This window comes from Lagenorhynchus albirostris, chromosome X, assembly GCF_949774975.1.
Source record: "Lagenorhynchus albirostris chromosome X, mLagAlb1.1, whole genome shotgun sequence".
In the NCBI taxonomy this organism is placed as follows: Eukaryota; Metazoa; Chordata; class Mammalia; order Artiodactyla; family Delphinidae; genus Lagenorhynchus; species Lagenorhynchus albirostris.
Genome location: NC_083116.1, coordinates 25,165,749 through 25,188,403, shown reverse-complemented (window position 1 = coordinate 25,188,403; position 22,655 = coordinate 25,165,749). Strand labels below are relative to the sequence as shown.

General features: G+C 37.6%; 1 protein-coding gene across 3 annotated transcripts in view; it reads left to right on the top strand.

Annotated features, from left to right (window-relative positions):
* STAG2 (STAG2 cohesin complex component) overlaps positions 1-12,051 on the top strand; it is a 115,945-nt gene extending 103,894 nt beyond the window's left edge. For 2 of the 3 annotated variants that reach the window (XM_060138736.1, XM_060138737.1), the window contains 5 exons: positions 660-849; positions 940-1,050; positions 4,482-4,608; positions 5,592-5,669; positions 10,126-12,051. In XM_060138736.1, the coding sequence (XP_059994719.1) occupies positions 660-849; positions 940-1,050; positions 4,482-4,608; positions 5,592-5,669; positions 10,126-10,149 (530 nt within the window). In that variant the 3' untranslated portion in view covers positions 10,150-12,051. The remainder of the gene's footprint in view (positions 1-659; positions 850-939; positions 1,051-4,481; positions 4,609-5,591; positions 5,670-10,125) is intronic. The other variant, XM_060138738.1, reaches the window with a different exon arrangement.
* The last annotated feature ends 10,604 nt before the right edge of the window (positions 12,052-22,655 follow it).

The following is a 22,655-nucleotide window of genomic DNA, read 5'->3' as shown; positions in this document are numbered from 1 at the left end:
GATTTTTTGATGATGGCCATTCTGACTAGTCTTCATATTCTTAAGTCCACCCTCTACACTACCACTACATACTTTGTCTAAAACATGTAACTACCACATTGCTTCCCTGTCACCTTAGCACAGCTTATAAGACTTTGCATAAATTGATACCTGCCTCTTTATTCAGCCTTACCTTTTGCCGTCTACTCCAGGAGTACTAAACTCTTAGTTTGAACCATATGAAATTACTATTTTTGCAGGTCAAAAATTGCTGAATATCAGTAAATTAGTATGGTTCAGTCATTGTTTCATGCCTCGGTGCTTTTGCTTATGTCCTCCCCCCTGCCTAGGACACTTCACAGTCCACACAGTATCTACTCTAGACAGAAGTAACTTCTGAGTAGCTGGCTCTGATCCCTCTCATTGTTCTCATTCTACCTGTGCTTCCGTCTCTTTTAGCACTTACCACACTGTGTTATAATTGCCTGTGTTTTCTTTTTCCACAACTAGGCTATAAGGGCATGGCAGGGACTGCACCTTACATACCTTTGTATCCTTCTGTTCCAAGCTCTAGCATGTGGAGAGCAAACAGATGATTTTTGACCTGAACACATTGTATCAGACACTTGGTTAATCAAAATTAGTGACTGAACTTCATTGCTGTTAATTTTCTTTCTCAGCTGAAGAAAGCAGTAGTAGTGACAGTATGTGGCTAAGCAGAGAACAAACACTGCACACCCCAGTTATGATGCAGACACCACAACTCACCTCAACAATTATGAGAGAGCCTAAAAGATTACGACCTGAGGACAGTTTCATGAGTGTCTATCCAATGCAGACTGAACATCATCAAACTCCTCTTGATTATAAGTAAGTACATTTGATCATTTTCTGTACTATAACTTTATTAATTACATAGAAAAAAGTTAAGTTAAAAGAAGAATAAAATTCTCCTTGAAGCACGCAGGTAACATGGATGTTAGCTCAAAGACAACAAGAGGAAGCAAGGCAACAGCAGGAGAGAGCAGCAATGAGCTATGTTAAACTGCGAACTAATCTTCAGCATGCCATGTAAGTGAGAGTGCCTTATTGTCTGAGTACAGGAAGTTCACTAATTCATTTTAACATATTTTAATGTGTGCCTTATCTAAAGATTTCAGCAAACTCTCTAGAGTAACTAAGCTGAAATAATCAAGGAACTAAAAATTGGTCTTTCCAACAGAAAATAAAAACTTAAAGTTAAATATTGACTAGTTAGCTAAAGGACTGATCATAGGTTGATCTGTTGGAAAAGTTTAAATATGAATCCTTGTTTATTTTGGTACACAGAACTATAGCTAAAAATTCAGTTTTGTTACATCTTAATTGATCCCTACCTTAGTTCAGGCCCTCATCTCTCACCTGAACTATTATATTAGCTTTCTAACTCGTTTTCTTCCCTCAAATCTCCCATTTATCCTCTCACCAACCCCTTCCCTCACTCCCCTCACCACCACTCCATCATTCACACTGCCATCAAGAATTGCTGTTCTAGAATAAAAATCTGATAATGTAACTCTTTTTCTTAAAACCTTTCCATGGATCCCCATTGCCTGCAAGATACAGTTCAAACTCCTTAACTCATGGCATGCAAGATCTTTCTAAATATGGCCCCTGCCTACATTTTAGTATCATATCTTACTCCCTGGCAACTGGTAAAATCATCATAAAAGAACAAGCTCAGGTGTCACCTTATGTGAAGCTGTGGTGTCATCTACGCTCCCACAACACTGTGTATACTCCTATTTCTTATAGCACTTACACATTGTATTGTAATTTGTTTTATGAATTTGTCCCTTTCTCTAGACTGTGAGCTCCTTAAGGGCAGGGACCTCTTTCTTTCTTTCTCTTTTTTTAATTGAAGTATACTTGATGTACAATATTATATAAGTTACAGGTGTACAATTTAGTGATTCACAGTTTTAAGGTTATACTCCATTTATAGTTATTATAAAATATTGGCATTTCCCTGTGTTGTACAATATATCCTTGTAGCTTATTTTATACATAATAGTTTGTACCATTTAATAGGGACTACTTTCGTTTCCTGTTAGTGCTCAGCACATTAAAAAGTACTAAGTAAAAAAAAAAAGTACTAAGTAAATGTTCATTAATGAATAAATGTCCAATGCTAAAAAAAATTAGCTTAATTTTCAAATACTTTGTTTTTACTGGAATCTGTATGAGAGTTTTATAAATCTTTATTAGCTTTGGCTCCAAAAGAAATGGCATATAAGTAGTCCTTAGATGACTGGTACAAAGGGGGAAGATCTGATGATTCTGATTAAGTTTTTTAGTTTGAAAGCTTTGTATTTGTAACATAATGTGGTATATGTTTTAATGCTGGGAGATAATAATTGTTACCTTTTTTAAATTTATATTTTGTTTCATTTTATTGGTTTTTGAGTGATGAGAATTTTACCTATATTTCTTAAGAAATGATCATTTACCACATGAGTGGTAGTCTACTTAAATTCACATTAGTTATCTGTAGTGGTGTTAAGAACCTCTACAGACAAGGTATACTTTATCACATCTATAGATTCTGATCCGAGTATGTCTAATATGTTCATTCTCTATACTATCTCTTGATTCTGTCCCCTATTCTGTTTCTATAGCCACATTCCCTTTAATATATGTTCTTATTTCACGCTGAATTCAACAAGTGATTTCTTAGCTTCTGACCAGTCACCAGTCCAAACACTTCAGAATTCTGCTATGCAATCATTTGGTCCTTAATGTCTCCCCTGAAAACTTTCCCACCGGTGCCCAAGATCTTCCACAGCATCTCATTACTCAGTACCATTTATCATTATTCTTTTGTTTGTAGATTGATTGATTAACTTTGTTTCTTCAAGTTTTATAGAGATAAAATTGACATACAGCACTGTATAAGTTTAAGATGTTCAGCTTAATGATATGACTTACATACATCCTGAAATGATTACTACAAGTTTAGTGAACATCCATCATCTCATATAGATACAATGTTTGTAGTTAGTTTTAATTCTTCTTAGAGATAAACTTCCTCAGGTGACTAAGAAATTATCCCAGTTAAATAATTATTACCAGAAGATCCTTTTGGGTGTTGTACCGTAAGTGTTCTATTGCTTGAGACTTTAAAATATTTTTGTTTTACAACACTGGTTTTGTAATGGTATCTGCCCTATAACTGAAAATACTTCCAAATTCTCCCTCCCTCTCTCGCGCTCTCTCTCTCTCTCTCTCATAGTTTGTATCACATATATCTTTCTTATACTTCAAATGAAGTGCCGAATGAATTTCTGTTTTTCTATAATACATGGTCCCCAGAGCACACATATCCCCTTCACAGTTGCCTCCACCAAATATAGTAAAATTGTCATTTACTATCCAGAACTCTTGGGAAATAGGGACCATTGTCAGCATATTTGTCCAGGTAGTCTGGACTAGACATCACGTCTTGCTATCTTTATCTTTTAAGACTCAACATGGTATTGTGTAAATTGTAAGCTAGCATTCAATAAATAATTGATTTTTGAGGTGGAATCTTTAAATGAGTGAGAAAAGAAGGAAATGTTAGCCAAACTGGGGAATAAGAAGTCACCCTCAATTTCACTATTATGTTGACTCTTTTATGCTGATCTGGGCTAATTTGTGAACTTGAAATTTGAGTTTTTTCCTTATAATAATGTGATAACAGAATTTTTATTCTTAATTTTTATTTTACTTTTCTATATATGTCTCAGTTTTGAGTTTTATAGGATACAGAATGCAAGTTTCAGCATAGATGTTGCTCATTTCTTCCTGAAGGAGAATTAATCTCTTCTTTCAGTATATCTTTATATCACTAAAGGCATATTTCTCTTGAAATATTTATCACACTTTGTCATAATTAATTATCTCTGTTTCCCAGAGTAGACTGTGAGCTCCTTGAGGGCAGGAACCATGTCTTATTCATCTTTTATTTTGCATCCATAGGACACAGTAGAAGCCTGTCACATAGTAGGCACTGTGTGAATGAATGAGTGAGTGCCTGGTACATTTTAGGTACTGAGTGAGTGATGGGTAAAATTAACATTATATGTTCATGAAAATACATGTATTCTGAAAATGTCATTTCTTTGGTCTCTGTTTTATACTTGTTTATTAATTTATACCCTGCCTACTTTCAAAAAGGATTTGAGGTATTATCTTGTCTGTTCCCATGTGGGAAATTCTCATTGAACTTCTAAATGGGATATCAGAACTATCAAGCTAAATGTATTGAAGTAATATCGAATAAACATAACTCCTTAGCATTTTTAGACATTGGGGTTTTGACATCATTGATGACATGATCAATGCCTAATCAATCATTTTCCCTGACCTTTAATTCCATCATTTTCCATTACACTTGAATAGACAGAGCCACATAGTTGCTGCCAATATATTAATAGTCACAACTTTGGTTCAGATCTTGACCTTGTTTTGTATTTCTCTAGTCGGCGTGGTACAAGCCTAATGGAAGATGATGAAGAGCCAATTGTTGAAGATGTTATGATGTCCTCAGAAGGGAGGATTGAAGATCTTAATGAGGGGATGGATTTCGACACCATGGATATAGACTTGGTAAGATACAATGATTCTGTAGGATTTTCTATTTAGATTTTTTGGAAATTAAGTTGGATATTTACTAGAGGAGAGAAATACTTGCTATGAAAAGTAAGTTTTGCAAAATTCTTAAATAAAATAGTTGCCAGGAGTTTAGATACATGAGAAGGGATTGAGGAAGAGGGTGAAGTTGGTGGGGGTGTTAGGTCCTAATTTAAGATGATGAACTTTCAGATTAATTTAGGAATATATAGATTTAAAGGATTTATTTTGTTTAATAGTATACTAAGTATAATATCACCTTTAATTTGCCATCTTTTTACCATTATCAAAATAATACATTGTTAACATGATTTACCCTGTTATTGAGATCAACTGCCGTATCAGATAATAAAGTAAAATACTTAAACTTGGAAATTTAATATATATGAGGGTATATTCTTTGATAATTACATCATATATACAGTTAGGGCTTTATTGTATACAAAATGCTTGTACATATTTCATTTTGCCACACAGCTTATTCAACTTTGTGAGGTAGGTTGAAAGGCTTGAGGATATTGAAGCTTAGACAGCCTATCCAAGGAGACAAAGCTAGGAAGCAGTAAAGCTGAGATTCATTATAAGCCAGGTTTTCTGATTCTGTTTCTCAGTATACCTTGGTATATTCTCCTTAAAGGGAAGAAATAATTAAATATGGCTTCTCTTCAGAATAGCGTAATTCGGTATCTTGAAAGGAAAGTTGAGAGAGACATTTTTAAAGTAAAACAAAAAAATTGGTTTTCCAGTTTTCATCTTTAAGAATAATTTTCCACGAACGAATTGGTTTTGCATGTTTAAACAGTCTGTAGTTCGAATATATAGCATTTGAAATATTGTAGGGTACAATTGCAATTACATGGACCATGTGAACACTTAATGATAATTTCAATATTTTCAGTTACTATTTGGCTTATTATAGGTATGACAATTGTCAACTAACTTCCTTTTTTCTCCCTTAGCCACCATCAAAGAACAGACGAGAGAGAACAGAACTGAAGCCTGATTTCTTTGATCCAGCTTCAATTATGGATGAATCAGTAGGTTTAATTTAAATATGCCTCAAGATTATAAAATCAAAAGTAATAGGCAGTCCCTAAGCCTGAGGTTGAAGAGCTGGGACAATACATTGAGAATGAATAAAAACAACTGGACAGGAGGAAAAGAGGCAGGCAGGAGGGATTTCGGGGTAGGGTTGGGGAGGGGTTATGCAGTGGTGGTAACAGATTCAAAGTAGCTTTGAATCCCTGGCCAACTGGGACATGATATGTTAAGGAATTTGGACTTTTCCTGTAGGCTTGAGTTACATATTGAAGGATTTTGAATGAGGGAGCGGCATGATCAGAATTGTGTTTCAGAAAGATTTCCTTGGATAGGATGAAAGAGAAGAAAAATAATCACAATAGTCATAATCATAATATGAAGGCATGGTGAAAAATAGAACTTGAACAGAGGCTTTGGTAATAAAGATAAGGGGATTGAGATAATTGGTTATTGTTAGGTATTGTCAATTGTGTTTCTTCTATCAGTCCCTGTTACCATGTTCTCCCTGAGAATGCCTTGGTTCAAATCTTATAGTTTCTCTCAGACACACCATGCTCTTTCATGACTCCATGACCTTGTAAAAGCTTTTCTTTCTGTCAGAATTGCCCCTTTCCTTTTACTCGTATTGAATTCTTTCTTCAGTAGTCAGTTTGGACATTACCTGCGGAGTTTTTCCTAACCTTTTTAGATAGATACTTTATTCTCAGTTCCCATAACACTTTGTATATACTTCTATTTTGATAACTACCAGATTGGTGTAGTGAAATAAGATATTACATTCCACTCAATAGACTGAACTCCAGGCAGTGATGATTTTATTCATTTTGAGTTTTGCCTAGCTTGGTAGGTATTTAGTTTTATTTGTCAAATTAATAAATCGGTTAAGTGCCCTTCTATCTCACTTTTAGGTGTCTACCCATTTATGCTCCTTCTTTCTAACACCTCCTGCCTCAGGTGACTGTTGTATCATCCTCTGAGGCCTGCCTTCTGTGCCCCTATCTCTGCCATTCTCTCCTTGCCCTCTTCTTGCCTCATAATCTGCTTTCAGATAGCTCTTGGAAGGATTTTGACAAACTAACTCATGCTAACATGTTTATATTAATAAGGCCAGCTATTTGAGCTAAAAGACAAATATTTCATAGATCAGCGGGTATAGAAATCTTTGGACAAGCCTTGGGATCCTTTAAACCAGTGTTTCTCAATCTCTAAGGTGCATATGAATCATCTGGAGATCTTATTAAAATGTAGGTTCTGCTTTAGTAGGTCCGAAGTGTGGCCTGACATTCTGCATCTCTAACAAGACCGTAATTTGAGTAACATAGGTGACCTAGGCCTACCCTTAAGTCTGTAGTTTAAGTGCCTATTGAAGTATGTGGTTTCCCTGATAATCTAGGAGTATGTATCTTCCAGTTCGTTAAATAAAACATTTAGGTAGTGATTGTGATGAGGAATAAAAGAGAATCTTTTCAAGCAGATACAATGAAATGCATTAATTCTGCAGTTTATCAAGTTGGAAATTGGTACTAAAATGAATAAGATGCTCCCCCTGCTCTCAGAGGGTTTGTATTCTAGTCCAACTGTACTATCACTTTGAGGTGAAAAGGGATGGAAGCTGGTATTTGAAAACTTATGTGCCTGACACTATGCTAGGCACGATTTAGTTTGATCTAATCAGCAACCTTGTAAGAAAGGTGGTGGGATCCCACTTTTACACTCAAGCAAACTTGGACTGAAGAGGTGGTTCAGTGACTTGCTCAGAGTTATACAACTTTAGTGTCAGAGTAGTAATTTGACCTGAGTTCCTTTTGATTTAAAAATCTCATGCTACCTCTACTGTGGAAGAAATACCAAGAAAAATATTTTAGAAATTGGAATGATTAACTTTAGTCAAAATTGATGTGGGCAAAGATCTCCTTATTTTTTCATGTGTTCATCTAAAGTCAGGAAAACTGTAGGCATTTGTTTCCTTGGTCTCTTACTAGATTTGCAAAAAGGTGCCCTTCACTTCAGGTTACTACAGTAGTTGAACAGCAATGTAAATGTGTGTATATTTTTGACATTTAACATTTAGGGAAAACTATAATCTGAGTGAGGCCAGAGATAGGGACCTAATAATTATTTGTTATTTATAGAAAAATTTTGGCATTCTTGTGTTTATTGAATATGTTATAACTAAGGGGATAGTTCTGCTGCTTCTAAAATTGGGAAAATGAGCACATGCGTCTGTACCTGTAGTTTTATAGTATTACCACATGATGGCAGCAGTCACATAACTGAGTGCTCAATATCTTTAAAAGCGCAGGTATCTTTAGACATCTTTAACCATGTATATATATTTAAGTTAATACTAGTTTGTTTTAAAATATACATTAAACTTTACCTCATTATCTCAACAATAACTTAAGAAGTGGAATAATAGAAATTTTTAAATGTAAAAATCTGCATTTGCTTTTCTGCAATAGCTTACATCTGTTTTTATTCAAGCCTGTGATAAATGAGTCATCAAAACAATAGTAAAATTGGGACTTTAAATCCTTTTATACTCAGTTCTAAGATTCTCTAATTTTAAGTGAAGTAACCCAAAACATCCTACTATAGATACTAGCATCCTAGTATAGATACTAAATAAATCCTAAATGTGTTTTTTGTAACATGTTATCCATGTAATTCAGAAGTGGTAATAGGAAAACTCTGAGCAGATCAGTTTTGGGTTGCATATATACAACATTCTAGATTTATTATTTATTTAGTTTCATATTTGGAAACAGTGTCAACATTGGTTTATCCCATTGTGCCAGTGGTTGCTTTCTGCTACTAGTGGGCCAGTATTGTCTCAACACACCAAAGCTTGCTATTGGTACTTTTAAAGTATATGCTTAAGTGGTTATTAATGTTAACACCAGAAACAGGTGTAGCTTATGTTAGCACAGAAAGAGAATAAGTATCACTAATATCATTCTTCTGTGTTGAGACTCTTATTAGAATTATCTGTAGTATAAAATTGGTAAAAGAAGAGTTCGGTATAATTGAACTAATTTAACTGTTCTAATAGAAGAATCTACTTATAACCTAGACTGTACAAACACAGGAGAAAAGAAAAAAACCTGTTCAGGCCATTTCTAGGTAGGCACTTGGTTTGGAAAGAACTTGAGTTCACCTTCATGCCACACTCTACACTAAAATTGCTAATTAAGATTTTATCCTTTCATTCACCATTAGATCTTCCTTTACCCAGAGTCACAGAGTGTTATGGCTAGAAGGGATCTTTAAACATCACGTATCACCTAGGCCTCTTTGGTGGAAACATTCTAATCACCCAAACTCTGACTCTAACCAAAAAAGGAGAACCCTGAAACTTGGGTGGGGGCGGGCAAGGGGTGAGTAGTGGTGGTGGTTTTGGTGGATGACAGGTAAGAAATGGGGTACATTAATTCTCTATTGCTTTCATTACTGGGGATTCCAAACACTTTACTTGATGATTTACTACAATGAGCCTGCAATGAGATAGATATTTGTTTTCTGGTCTGAAAATACACAATTCCTTCAATTCAGATCAGAACAATTTGTGAGTTCTATGACTTTTGTTAAAGTGAGGTTTAATAATTTACAAGAGCCCTTTGTAATCTCAGTCTTAGCTCATTACCTCTGACTTTAATATCAGTTTTTTACTAGTTTATTATAGTATTTTAAAATATTACTTAATTGTCATAGTAAGTGCTGGAATTTTAATTGAAGAGCGTAACTTTTAGTATATACAACTGAAGGTTATATCTTATTCTTATTTAATGAACGAGAGGGAGTTGCTCCATTTATTACCTGCTATTACTTTTTTAAGTTAGTGACAAGTAATTATTAGATTTTACTTAACATTCTTTTCCCAACTGAAATGTAATGAAAAGCATCAATATAACTTTGTTTGCTCAGATTTTACCTTACTTATTTGATTTCTTAAAATTTGCAGTCCTGTTCATTCACCCAGAAAGCTTCCTATTTTCTACATATTTATATTGTTTTTGGATGTTTTTGGTCTGCATGTTCAAATGCCTTTTTAAAAACTATACCCACTTCACAGTGCAAATGACTGAGTTTGCCATACATCTTGTGCCAGAAGTGTATGTCAAGAAGCACATTCATTTGTTCATTCAACAAATGTCGGGTGCCTATGTTCAGGGCATTATCTAGGCATTAGGGGTGTGTATAAACATATAAATGAGACATGATCTTTGCTTTTAGTTATATTTGTGAGGTAAGTAGCATTGTGATTAGGCCTGATGTTATTTCATTATATGTTAATGGTAATTATAATTTTAGAATTATATATCTGAGAAGGGAATTTTTCAAAGTGGTTTTTAGCATGTTATTAAACTTAATATTACCAAGTATCAATGTAATATATTTTACAAAGAAATGAATGACAATTTTAACAAGATTTTTTTTCCTCTCTCTCATTAGGTTCTTGGGGTGTCAATGTTTTAATACCAGTACACAATTAAATCTGTGGTGAAGTCATTTTCTAAGTGGAAGAGGAAATTTTAAAATAAAGTGTGGTAGATACAGTGAAATTCTGTACAGATTTTTCTCTAAGGAGAATATGACGTGCTTATACTTACCAAGATCAAGTGCATTTGAGGGGCAGTTTTGTTTGCCTGAAAAAAGTAAAGGACAAGTAAACAATTTGATGATAAGCTACAGTTTTTCTTAGAAAGTAAATATTTTATTTATGCGCTGTTAGTTGGCTTTTGAATCAATTATTTCATGCTTTTTTTAAAGAAAATATAACAATCTGAAGAGGCATTTGGTACAGACATGAATCCTCTCACATTTATTTACTGGGTGTACTAAGTAATGATGACCTCTGCTGGATTTCTGTTTACATCCAAGAAACAAAGTTAAGGATGGATTTATTCCCCTACCCTGAAATTATAGGATAGAATTGTTTTTAGCATTCTAAATTTAAATGCTTGAAACATCAATCAACAAAGCTTTCTTTTAAAATATTGTAATTGTGGAGAAAAGTAAACTTATAAGCAGAACTTTTACAATTTTTTCATCTAAAATGTATTTTAAGATATTTTTAAAATCCAAGAGCTTCTCTATACTTTTCAGAAATACCCAGATGCAGTGAACTGCCAGAAGGTAACCAGTCTCAAACATGCTTATCCCATTATCAACCCTGAAAGTTTGCTTGTCCTTTAAGATAAAAATGTAATGTTGTGATATTCCTTCCAGTAGTGCCACTGTATTTTGTCTCCAAATAAAAGAAGCTTATTGTAGTATGTTTGCAGAAAAAATTCTAAACAAAAATTATACAGCTTATTAGAGTGTGGGAATAGGGATCTAAATTTTAAATAAAATTATATATATATATAAATTGGTGCTGATTTTATAATTGCGCAGTTTGTTTAGTTTTTTCTTACTTTTAAATTCCAACTTAAAATTATGAGGTTTCAGAAATATATTGAAAGTTTAACAATGTTTAAAAATAGAAAAGCATGAGTGTTCATGCTTTAAAATGATTTTTAAATTTGTATTTTATATTGTTTTATCTATCTGTCTTTGCAAGCAGTCTTCAGGTTAAAGATACTTCTAACAGGTTACAGTACATTTCCTCTGTATGTAAATTAGATGGGATAATAGAATTCATAACCCATAATATTCTTTGAAAGCTAAGCTTTAAACTTCATTTTATGTCCTTTCACAAATTAGTTTAAAACAGAAAGTGGCTACTTGCCATTTTGACATCAACTCATTTTGCGAGGCTTAGGCAGCTAGACATCGTTTAAAACAAAATATTAACTTATATTACATGTGTATCTATCTTTTGTCAGTCGTCTCTCAGTTCTTGAGGTATATTATTTTAATCATTCCATGCCTTAATATGCTTGCAATACAAGAATATCTTCAGATGGGTGAATACCAAAAGGCTTCCAGTTCTTAGAGTCAGAAATCAACAAGCATTGGGCTGTGGTAGCCAAAAACCATAGGTTAGCTAAAGATCATGATAAAATTCAATTATTTTATTAAATCATGGTTAATAACAAATGAAGTCAGACTTGTCTAACAGATTTTCCATCAACAAATATTGTTATGTGCAAAAAAGTATTGCCTATGTTGTTTTTCACACCACTGCATTTACTAGAACTGCTGAGAGGACTGTATATATGATTTTAAACCTAAGTTGATTTTTTTTCTCACTCTTGAAAGGAGTACTTCTTTGTGAAAGCAGTTCTTACAGCTTTGTTTTCAACCAGCTAAAAATGTTTTATATATTACTCTAACCTGTTGTCCTCCACATTCTATTGTCCTAATTGTACTGTTTTCTGATTTGTATTTATGTCTTGAGACAGTAACTTTTTGAATAAAAATAAACCTACAGTATGTTGTATGTTTTATCTTTTGTAATTGAAGGAGGAGGGTGGCTATAAATGGTTTAGAAAGTGTACCTGTTATATCTTTTAACATGTTTGGGTGGGAATAATTTATAGAAAACATTGCCATTTTATATTTTTAATAAATCATACTTTTTAAAAATGAGACTAAATCCCTAATTGGGTTATTACTTTAAAATAGAAACCTGTGACCATTATTACTTTAATTTTTATCTGGTATGAGTTAAACGCTCTTTAAAATATCTGCATTGTTCATCCAGGATACATTTGAGTGCCCGCTATGTGCTAAGGCATGTGTTAGAGATCTAGCAGTGAACAAGATAGACAGGGTCCCTCCCTCGTAGATCTATTGTGGCAAACAAATAAGGAAAGACTCAAATAAAATAATTAAACTTGTAATAAGTGCTAGGAAGGAAACCAGCAGGGTGTGCTGAGCTAGAGAGTGAGAGAGAGAAAGAGTTTGTGTGTGTGTGTAAAACCTCCCTTCGATAAGGGACTGATGCTTGGAGGTGAGTGAAAGCCCATAATTGAAAAAGAATTTACTAACTGAATTCTTATTGAAAATTCTTAGTCTTCAACGTGTTAAGATTTGCATTGTACTCTTTAATTTTTAAAAAAATTTTTGGCTGTGCCACGCAGCTTGTGGGGTCTTAGTTCCCTGGCCAGGGATTGAACCCAGGCCATGGCAGTGAAAACACCGAGTCCTAACCACTGGACCGCCAAGGAGTTCCCTGCATTGTACCCTTTTTTTTCCCCCAGCTTTATTGAAATGTAATTAACATATAACATTGTGTAAGTTTAAAGTGTACAACATGAATATTTGATACATGCATATATTGTGAAATTATTACCACAAAGATTAGTTAACACATCTACCACCTCATATAATTACCATTTTTTGTGTATATGGTGAGAACATTTAAGATCTACTCTCTTAGCAACATTCATATATACAATACAGTATTATTAACTATAGTCACCACCCTTCATTGTACTCTTAAAAAATGATTTATATCAATGTAACACTGGCACACTGGTCGTTTAGGCTACTTTGTAGATATTATAAGCCCAGTCTTCTGCCATTCGTGATGTGGAGCTGAACATAATAAATGACAGCTAAAAGCTGGGCACTGTTTGGTTTACATGCAGTAACTTACTAATAAGGCTCATGACAACAGGTGAAACATGTTATTATCATCCCCCCCCTCCCCTACACCACCCCTGTCCCTCGACTTTTTTTTTTTAAATCAGGAGGCCGTGAGGAAAATGAAGCACAAAAAAGTTAAAACACCTTGGGCAAGGTTATATGGCTAGTAGGTGATGCGGTTGGCACTCAAGCCCAGACAGTCTGGCTGCATTAAGTCCTGGCAGTATTGAAACTATTTGATACATAAGGATTACATAGATAATTGCATAAAGATAAAATGGCACATATTCATTGTGCCATGGTGAGGAAATGGAGCATCTTTAAGGAGTCCAGGTGGCTATAGAATTGAGTAGTATGAATCAACATAGTCCTTAATATGCTACCCAGCTGGCTTCTGTAAAGAGTATAAATTAAATCTGAGCCCTGAACACATTGATAGTTACTAGTTAATAGTTTTTAAAGTTGAGAGACTGGGGAAGAGGAGTAGGATTAACCAGAAGCGATGTCTTCAAAATCTTGCCAAAAAGGGAACTTGTAAGGATTCACATGGATTAATTCCAGGTCAGATAGATTATTCTGGGAGCTGTAATGATTCAGCAAAAGAAAATGAGCCAAGGTCTTTGATTATAAGGAAACTAGGAGATGAGTTCACTAAGCATCACTTCAGGTCAACAAATCTTACTGTCTACTGTGTGCCTGGCCTTGTGCTAGCTGCTGAGACCAAGAAGACAGACTTTGTTTTCAAGTTAATTACAGTTCGTTGGGGTGCAGATGCAGAACTAATAAAATGGGGTAAGTTCAGTGTTTTTACTGGGTGTTATGAGAGCCCAGAGGAGGGGCACTTACGGTGGGTGTGCTCTGGGAGGCTTCCTATAAGGCTGACACTTGAGTTTTTCCCTCAGCGTTTTACTATGAAAAATTTCACACAGCAACGCTGAATTTTACAGTGAACACATTTTACATTCTTGCTTTACCATATATCCATCTATCAATATGTCTTTTTCATGTAATTTAAAAGTAAATTGCAAACATGGGTACACTATCCCCTAAATATTCCAGCATTTATCATTAGGAGTTTAATATTTACCATGTTTTCCTTTTGGTATAAAACTCATATATGATGAAATACACAAACTGTAAGTATATATTTGCTGAGTTGTAACAAATGCTTACAGCTGTTTAACCCAAACCCCTATCAAAGATATTGAACATTACCATCAATCCAGAAAGTTCGTTTGTACTCCTTACCAATCAATCTCTGCTTTCATCCCCTCTGCAACAACTCTTGTTTATCTTTCCACCATAGATAAAATTTGGCTGTTCTAGAACTAGATATGAATGGAATCATACAATATCCTTTTGTGCCAGGTTTCTTTCACTCAGCCTGTTTTTGAGATTTATCCATGCTGTGTGTATCAATAGTTTATTTGTTCAATAGCTAATGGACATCTGGGTTGTTTCCACTTTTTGACTATTATGAATAAAGCAGCTACTTGAGTTGAATTTTAAAAGCTGAAAGGTGGGCTAGGTGAAATGGGGGCAGGGTGACCAAGGCTGAGAATTCCAGGCAAAGGGGACAGCATAAATGACCATCATGGACAGCACTGTAAGTCACCTGTACTTCAATTTTTTAAAAAGTGGCCATCATGGGTGTAAGAACTATTTTGTAGCCACTTAGGGGTGGGTGGGGCAAAACTGGAAGATAGTTGGCCACCCACTACCTCACAACAGCTTTAAAAAAGAAAAAGGGCATTCACAGCTGTACCTTTGGTCACTTCATTGTTAAATGCAGTGTTCTCAGAATTGGCAAGTATCCAAGATAGTAGTAGTGTGCCTTTAAATGAGCTGTAATAAATTGATTTGTATACTAATATGATGGATTAGTCACATTAGGCCTTGTTCTACCATTGAGAAAAATAATACATTCCCTACAGTTTCAGTTGTGTAGTTGTATTAAATTCCTGAGAAGTAGGTTCCTCAGTAGAAGTCAGTTTGGGGCTGATCGTGCAAACTTAAAATGGAGGGTCAGCTACAGTAAGTTTACTTGCTTTTTATTTTACCTCTTCCATCTTAAGTTCAGGATAGGCGGGAGGAGTTTAGTGAATCTTTGGCAAGTTAGCTTTTAAATAATTTTATGGTACTTATAGCAAAATTACAACTAATTTTGAAGAAATAACAGCCAATATTTGTTGGATGTTTACTGTATGCCAAACTAGTCAAAGCACTTCACTGGTAGTTAATTCTTGCATCAGATTTCTAGTTGATATTATCCACATTTTACAGATAAGGAAATGATGCACAGGTTAAATCAACTTGCCTAAGGGCATGTAACTCAAAAGTGATGGAATTTAGATTGAACCCATCATCTGACTCCACGGTGCATGCATGCTCTTAAACCACCTCTCTTCATCTTTGTGATACTAAAAATGTACCCAGCTACTTGCCTCTATTTGTATACACTGCATTTCCTTTTGTTACAGTGGAGAAACTGTCCCTGTATCAAAGACACTGGATTTCCCTCTCTCCCCTCCCTGCATTATCAGTTTTCCCCTCAACTCGATCACTCCTAACAACATGCAAACCTTCTATCTTCAAAACTAGGGAAAAAAAGCATTCCCTGGATTAAACATCTCCCTTTAGCCACTGCCCTGTTTTTCTCCTTTTGCTGTCTGAACTTCCTCTTCTCCGATTCTCTCTTGAAAGCTCTCCAATCAGGCCTGCCTTCCTACCACTGCAATGAAACTCTTCCATGTGCCAGTCCTAGTGACCTTCATTTTGCTGGATTTCCTTACCAATATTCTCTCTAACCTATCTACAGAGCTTTGTTTCCTCCTCCAAATCACAGTTTCTCGCTCTGTACCCCAAGCTAACTCATTGATGGCAGGTTGAGAATCGCACCCTTCTGGTGGAGTTCTGAGGATGCCTTTCTTTGGCAGCCATCTCTCAGGGAACCGACAGAAGGGTGTTCCCATGTGGCTTTCCCATAGCCTGAACTTCTAACTGTTATATGAAGACCCCAACCTCCATAGCTGTCAGGGTCTGGCTTATGCCACATGGAAACTTGCCAGTGATTTCCTTGTTAGTGAAGCAACCAATTTCATCATCTCCTCCTTTGCAAATGGCTTTGGTAGTGAGTTGAGAGAGGTTTGGATGGGGTGTTAAGATTAAGCTTGGAGCAGAGCGTGGCACTCGATTTCACGCCTGCCAAAACCTGTTTGGGTCAGATTCATTTTCTGATTCTAAATCTCTTGGGACCAGTGTCCTTTGTACCAAGTTTCAGTATAAGTGTAGACACATTTAACTGGCCCTTCCATAGCATTTAAAGGTTTAGCTGGCATTTCTTAGGATTTTAGCACCTTCAAAAGCCTTTTGTTAAGAATTGTCTGCTCTGAGAGCCCCAGTGGCCTCTGTATTAACTTCAGAAGGCTAAGCTGTTGCAAGGACAGACTCAATAGCGATTCAGTGGTTTAATACATAAATTTTCTCCCGCTGGCAGTAATTCAGGACAGCTCTTCCAAATTGGCAGGTGCCTTTTCTCTATGTGGTTGTTGAAAGACACAGGCTCATGGCAGGCAACTCTGACATCTTTAATACATGGTTTCCCAGGTTGTTTGGTCATCGCCATTCTAGCCCACAGGAGGTGGGGAAAGATCATGGATGTGCGCCTGAAAATCGCACACATCACTTCTGTTCACATTTCATTGGAGAGAACTTTGTTATATGGCCACACCTAACTTGCAAGGGGGCTGGAAAATGTAGCCTAGCCATATGCCCAGGAAGAAGGGAGGAATGGATTTTGGCTGACCACTGACATTCTCTGCCTCAGACTTTCCCCTCTGGCCATCCGTGTATATCTCTCTTGCCATTCTTAGGACGTGCTTGCCCCATTCCCCAAGGGAAACAATCCAAAGTCCTATCCAGTTACTACATGCAACTCAAAATTTAGTTTCTCTGCCTTATGCTCAGTCTTCTCCATCAGGTCCAGATACAGATGGATATCCTCTAACACCCAATATAGAATAGTGCAGCATGGACAGAATAACCACAATGACCCACATTCAGAAGAAAGAAGGATGGCAGTGGAGGAAGTCTTTTGGTCAGATTCTCGTTCTGCTCTCCGGATGGGATTTCCTTATCCTTTGTCTTCCTTATCCTCCTTCTGGAAGTTTTTCCTTGTTCTTTATTCTCCATGGCCACCTCTGAACTGGGCAATGCCAAATACTTTATTTTGTTTGGCAGCATGCTGCTTTAAGGTACCTGATCTGTACTAGTTGGTGCAGGATACCCTGCTGTTAAGCTCCAACGATGGCTTACATACAGTGGCTTACATAAGAGGGTTTTTTTCTGCTCTTCTATAATCCAGGGTAGCTGTTCTAGGTTAGGATGTCATTCCTATGTGGTTATCCAGGCTGACAGTGAGAAGTTCTGTCATTTTTTGCAACTACTTTTTAGTATTTTACTGCGTTAAATTTAAAAATTAACACGAGGAAAACTGATATCTTTATGATGTTAAGCTGTTCTATTCAAGCGGTATCTTTCCATTTGTTCAAGTCTGCTTTGTATCTTTCAGGACCGTTTTAAAGTTTTCCTCACATAGGTTTTGCACATTTCTTGTTAAGTTTATTTCTAAGTATTTTATCTTCATTATTACAAGTTGAATGGGGTTTTCCTCTACCATTATCTCCCCTATTATTGCTTGTGTATATGAAGGCTATTCATTTCTGTATCTTAATTTTATATTCTGCTATCTTACTGGATAAAATGGTGCTGGAATAACTGGTTAACCTCAACCCTCATCTCACACTATGCACAAAATCAATCTGATATGGAATATAGATCTAAAGCTTCTAAAAGAAGACAGAGGGGGAGGGACTTCCCTCGTGGCACAGGGGTTAAGAATCCGCCTGCTAATGCAGGGGACACAGGTTCAATCCCTGGTTTGAGAAGATCCCACATGCTGTGGAGCAAATAAGCCCATACACCACAACTACTGAGCTTAAGCTCTAGAGCCCGCGAGCCACAGCTACTGAAGCCTGTGTGCCTAGAGCCCGTGCTCTGCAACAAGAGAAGCCACCGCAGTGAGAAGCCCACTCACCGCAACAAAGAGTAACCGCCGCTTGCCACGACCAGAGAAAGCCTGCGCGCAGCAACGAAGATCCAACGCAGCCAAAAATAAGTAAAATTTATTTTAAAGAAAAGAAAATACATCATCAGTATCTTAAAAATAAAAAGAAAGAAAACAGAGGGGAATATCTTTGTTATTTGGTGGTAGGCAAAGGTTTCTTAGGACATAGATAACAATATTTACCAAAGAAAAAATTGATAAAATAGACTGCATCAAAATTTAAAAATTGTGCTACTGAAATGACACCATTAAGAAAATATATAGTCAAGCTATAGAGTGGGAGAAAATACAAAACATATGTCTTTAAGAGGACTGATATCCAGGATATATTAAAAAAAAAAACTCCTGACGGCTTCCGGGAAGATGGCGGAAGAGTAAGACGCGGAGACCTTCCTCCCCACAGATACACCAGAAATACATCTACACGTGGAACAACTCCTACAGAACACCTACTGAACGCTGGCAGAAGACCTCAGACCTCCCAAAAGGCAAGAAACTCCCCACGTACCTGGGTAGGGCAAAAGCAAAAAGAATAAACGGAGACAAAAGGATAGGGACGGGGCCTGCACCAGTGGGAGGGAGCTGTGAAGGAGGAAAAGTTTCCACACACTAGGAAGCCCCTTCGCGGGCGGAGACTGCGGGTGGCGGAGGGGGGAAGCTTCAGAGCCGCGGAGGAGAGCACAGCAACAGGGGTGCGGAGGGCAAAGCGGCGAGATTCCCGCACAGAGGATCAGGGCCGACCGGCACTCACCAGCCCGAGAGGCTTGTCTGCTCACCCGCTGGCGCGGGCGGGGCTGGGAGTTCAGGCTCGGGCTTCGGTTGGATCCCAGGGAGAGGACTGGGGTTGGCGGCGTGAACACAGCCTGTAGGGGGTTAGTGCGCCACAGCTAGCCGGGAGGGAGTCCGGGAAAAGGTCTGGAGCTGCCGAACAGGCAAGAGACTTTTTCTTCCCTCTTTGTTTCCTGGTGCGCGAGGAGAGGGGATTAAGAGCGCTGCTTAAAGGAGCTCCAGAGAAAGGCGCGAGCCGCGGCTAAAAACGCGGACCCCAGTGACGGGCATGAGACGCTAGGGCTGCTGCTGCCGCCACCGAGAGGCCTGTGTGCGAGCACAGGTCACTATCCACACCCCCCTTCCGGGGAGCCTGTGCAGCCCGCCACTGCCAGGGTCCCGGGATCCAGGGACAACTCCCCTGCGGGAGCGCACGACTCGCCTCAGGCTGGTGCAGCGTCACGCCGGCCTCTGCCGCCTCAGGCTCGCCCTGCACTCCGTGCCCCTCCCTCCCCCCCGTTCTGAGTGAGCCAGAGCCCCCGAATCAGCGGCTCCTTTAACCCCGTCCTGTCTGAGCGAAGAACAGACGCCCTCCGGCGACCTACACGCAGAGGCGGGGTGAAATCCAAAGGTGAGGCCCTGGGAGCTGTGAGAACAAAGAAGAGAAAGGGAAATCTCTCCCAGCAGCCTCAGGAGCAGCGGATTAAAGCTCCACATTCAACTTGATGCACCCTGCATCTGTGGAATACATGAATAGAAAACGAATTATCCCAAATTGAGGAGGTGGACTTTGAGAGCAAGATTTATGATTTTTCCCCTTTTCCTCTTTTTGTGAGTGTATGCTTCCGTGTGAGATTTTGTCTGTATAGCTTTGCTTCCACCATTTGTCCTAGGGTTCTATCCGTCCGTTTTTGTTGTTTTTTAAAAATTTTTTCCGTAATAATTATATTTTTATTTTAATAACTTTACATATTTTATCTTTATTTTACTTTATCTTCTTTCTTTTTTCCTTCCTTACTCCCTTACTCCCTCCCTCCCTCCTTTCTTTCTTTCTTCTTCTACTAATTCTTTCTTTCTACTTTTTCTCCCTTTTATTCTGAGTCATGTGGATGAAAGGCTCTTGGTGCTGCAGCCAGGTGTCAGGGCTGTGCCTCTGAGGTGGGAGAGCCAACTTCAGGATACTGGTCCACAAGAGACCGCCCAGCTCCACATAATATCAAATGGCGAAAATCTCCCAGAGATCTCCATCTCAACACCAGCACCCAGCTTCACTCAACGACCAGCAAGCTACAGTGCTGGACACCCTATGCCAAACAACTAGCAAGACAGGAACACAACCCCACCCATTAGCAGAAAGGCTGCCTAAAATCATAATAAGTCCACAGACACCCCAAAACACACCACCAGATGTGGACCTGCCCACCAGAAAGACAAGATCCAGCCTCATCCACCAGAACACAGGCACTAGTCCCCTCCACCAGGAAACCTACACAACCCACTGAACCAACCTTAGCCACTGGGGACAGACACCAAAAACAACGGGAACTACGAACCTGCAGCCTGCGAAAAGGAGACCCCAAACACAGTAAGATAAGCAAAATGAGAAGACAGAAAAACACACCGCAGATGAAGGAGCAAGATAAAAACCCACCAGACCTAACAAATGAAGAGGAAATAGGCAGTCTACCTGAAAAAGAATTCAGAATAATGATAGTAAAGATGATCCAAAATCTTGGAAATAGAATAGACAAAATGCAAGAAACATTTAACAAGGACCTAGAAGAACTAAAGATGAAACAAACAATGATAAACAACACAATAAATGAAATTGAAAATACTCTAGATGGGATCAATAGCAGAATAACTGAGGCAGAAGAATGGGTAAGTGACCTGGAAGATAAAATAGTGGAAATAAGTACTGCAGAGCAGAATAAAGAAAAAAGAATGAAAAGAACTGAGGACAGTCTCAGAGACCTCTGGGACAACATTAAACGCACCAACATTCGAATTATAGGGCTTCCAGAAGAAGAAGAGAAAAAGAAAGGGACTGAGAAAATATTTGAAGAGATTATAGTTGAAAACCTCCCTAATATGGGAAAGGAAATAGTTAATCAAGTCCAGGAAGCACAGAGAGTCCCATACAGGATAAATCCAAGGAGAAATAACGCCAAGACACATATTAATCAAACTGTCAAAAATTAAATACAAAGAAAACATATTAAAAGCAGCAAGGGAAAAACAACAAATAACACACAAGGGAATCCCCATAAAGTTAACAGCTGATCTTTCAGCAGAAACTCTGCAAGCCTGAAGGGAGTGGCAGGACATATTTAAAGTGATGAAGGGGAAAAACCTGCAACCAAGACTACTCTACCCAGCAAGGATCTCATTCAGATTTGATGGAGAAATTAAAATTTACAGACAAGCAAAAGCTGAGAGAGTTCAGCACCACCAAACCAGCTTTACAACAACTGCTAAAGGAACTTCTCTAGGCAAGAAACACAAGAGAAGGAAAAGACCTACAATAACAAACCCAAAACAATTAAGAAAATGGGAATAGGAACATAAATATCGATAATTACCTTAAACGTAAATGGACTACATGCTCCCACCAAAAGACACAGATTGGCTGAATGGATACAGAAACAAGACCCATATATTTGCTGTCTACAAGAGACCCACTTCAGACCTAGAGACACATACAGACTGAAAGTAAGGGGATGGAAAAAGATATTTCATGCAAATGGAAACCAAAAGAAAGCTGGAGTAGCAATTCTCATATTAGACAAAATAGACTTTAAAATGAAGACTATTAGAAGAGACAAAGAAGGACACTACATAATGATCCAGCGATCGATCCAAGAAGAAGATATAACATTTGTAAATACTTATGCACCCAACATAGGAGCACCTCAATACATAAGGCAAATACTAACAGCCATAAAAGGGGAACTCAACAGTAACACATTCATAGTAGGGGACTTTAACACCCCACTTTCACCAACGGACATCATCCAAAATGAAAATAAATAAGGAAACACAAGCTTTAAATGATACATTAAACAAGATGGACCTAATTGATATTTATAGGACACTCCATCCAAAAACAACAGAATACACTGGAATATTACTCAGCCATAAAAAGAAATGAATTTGAGTTATTTGTAGTGAGGTGGTTGGAACTAGAGTCTGTCCTACAGAGTGAAGTAAGTCAGAAAGAGAAAGACAAATACCGCATGCTAACACTTATATATGGAATTTTAGGGAAAAAATGTCATGAAGAACCTAGGGGTAAGACAGGAATAAAGACACAGACCTACTAGAGAATGGACTTGAGGATATGGGGAGGGGGAAGGGTAAGCCGTGACAAAGCGAGAGAGAGGCATGGACATATATACGCTACCAAACGTAAGGTAGATAGCTAGTGGGAAGCAGCCGCAGAGCACAGGGAGATCAGCTCGGTGCTTTGTGACCGCCTGGAGGGGTGGGAAAGGGAGGGTGGGAGGGAGGGAGACGGAAGAGGGAAGAGATATGGGAACATAGGTATATGTAT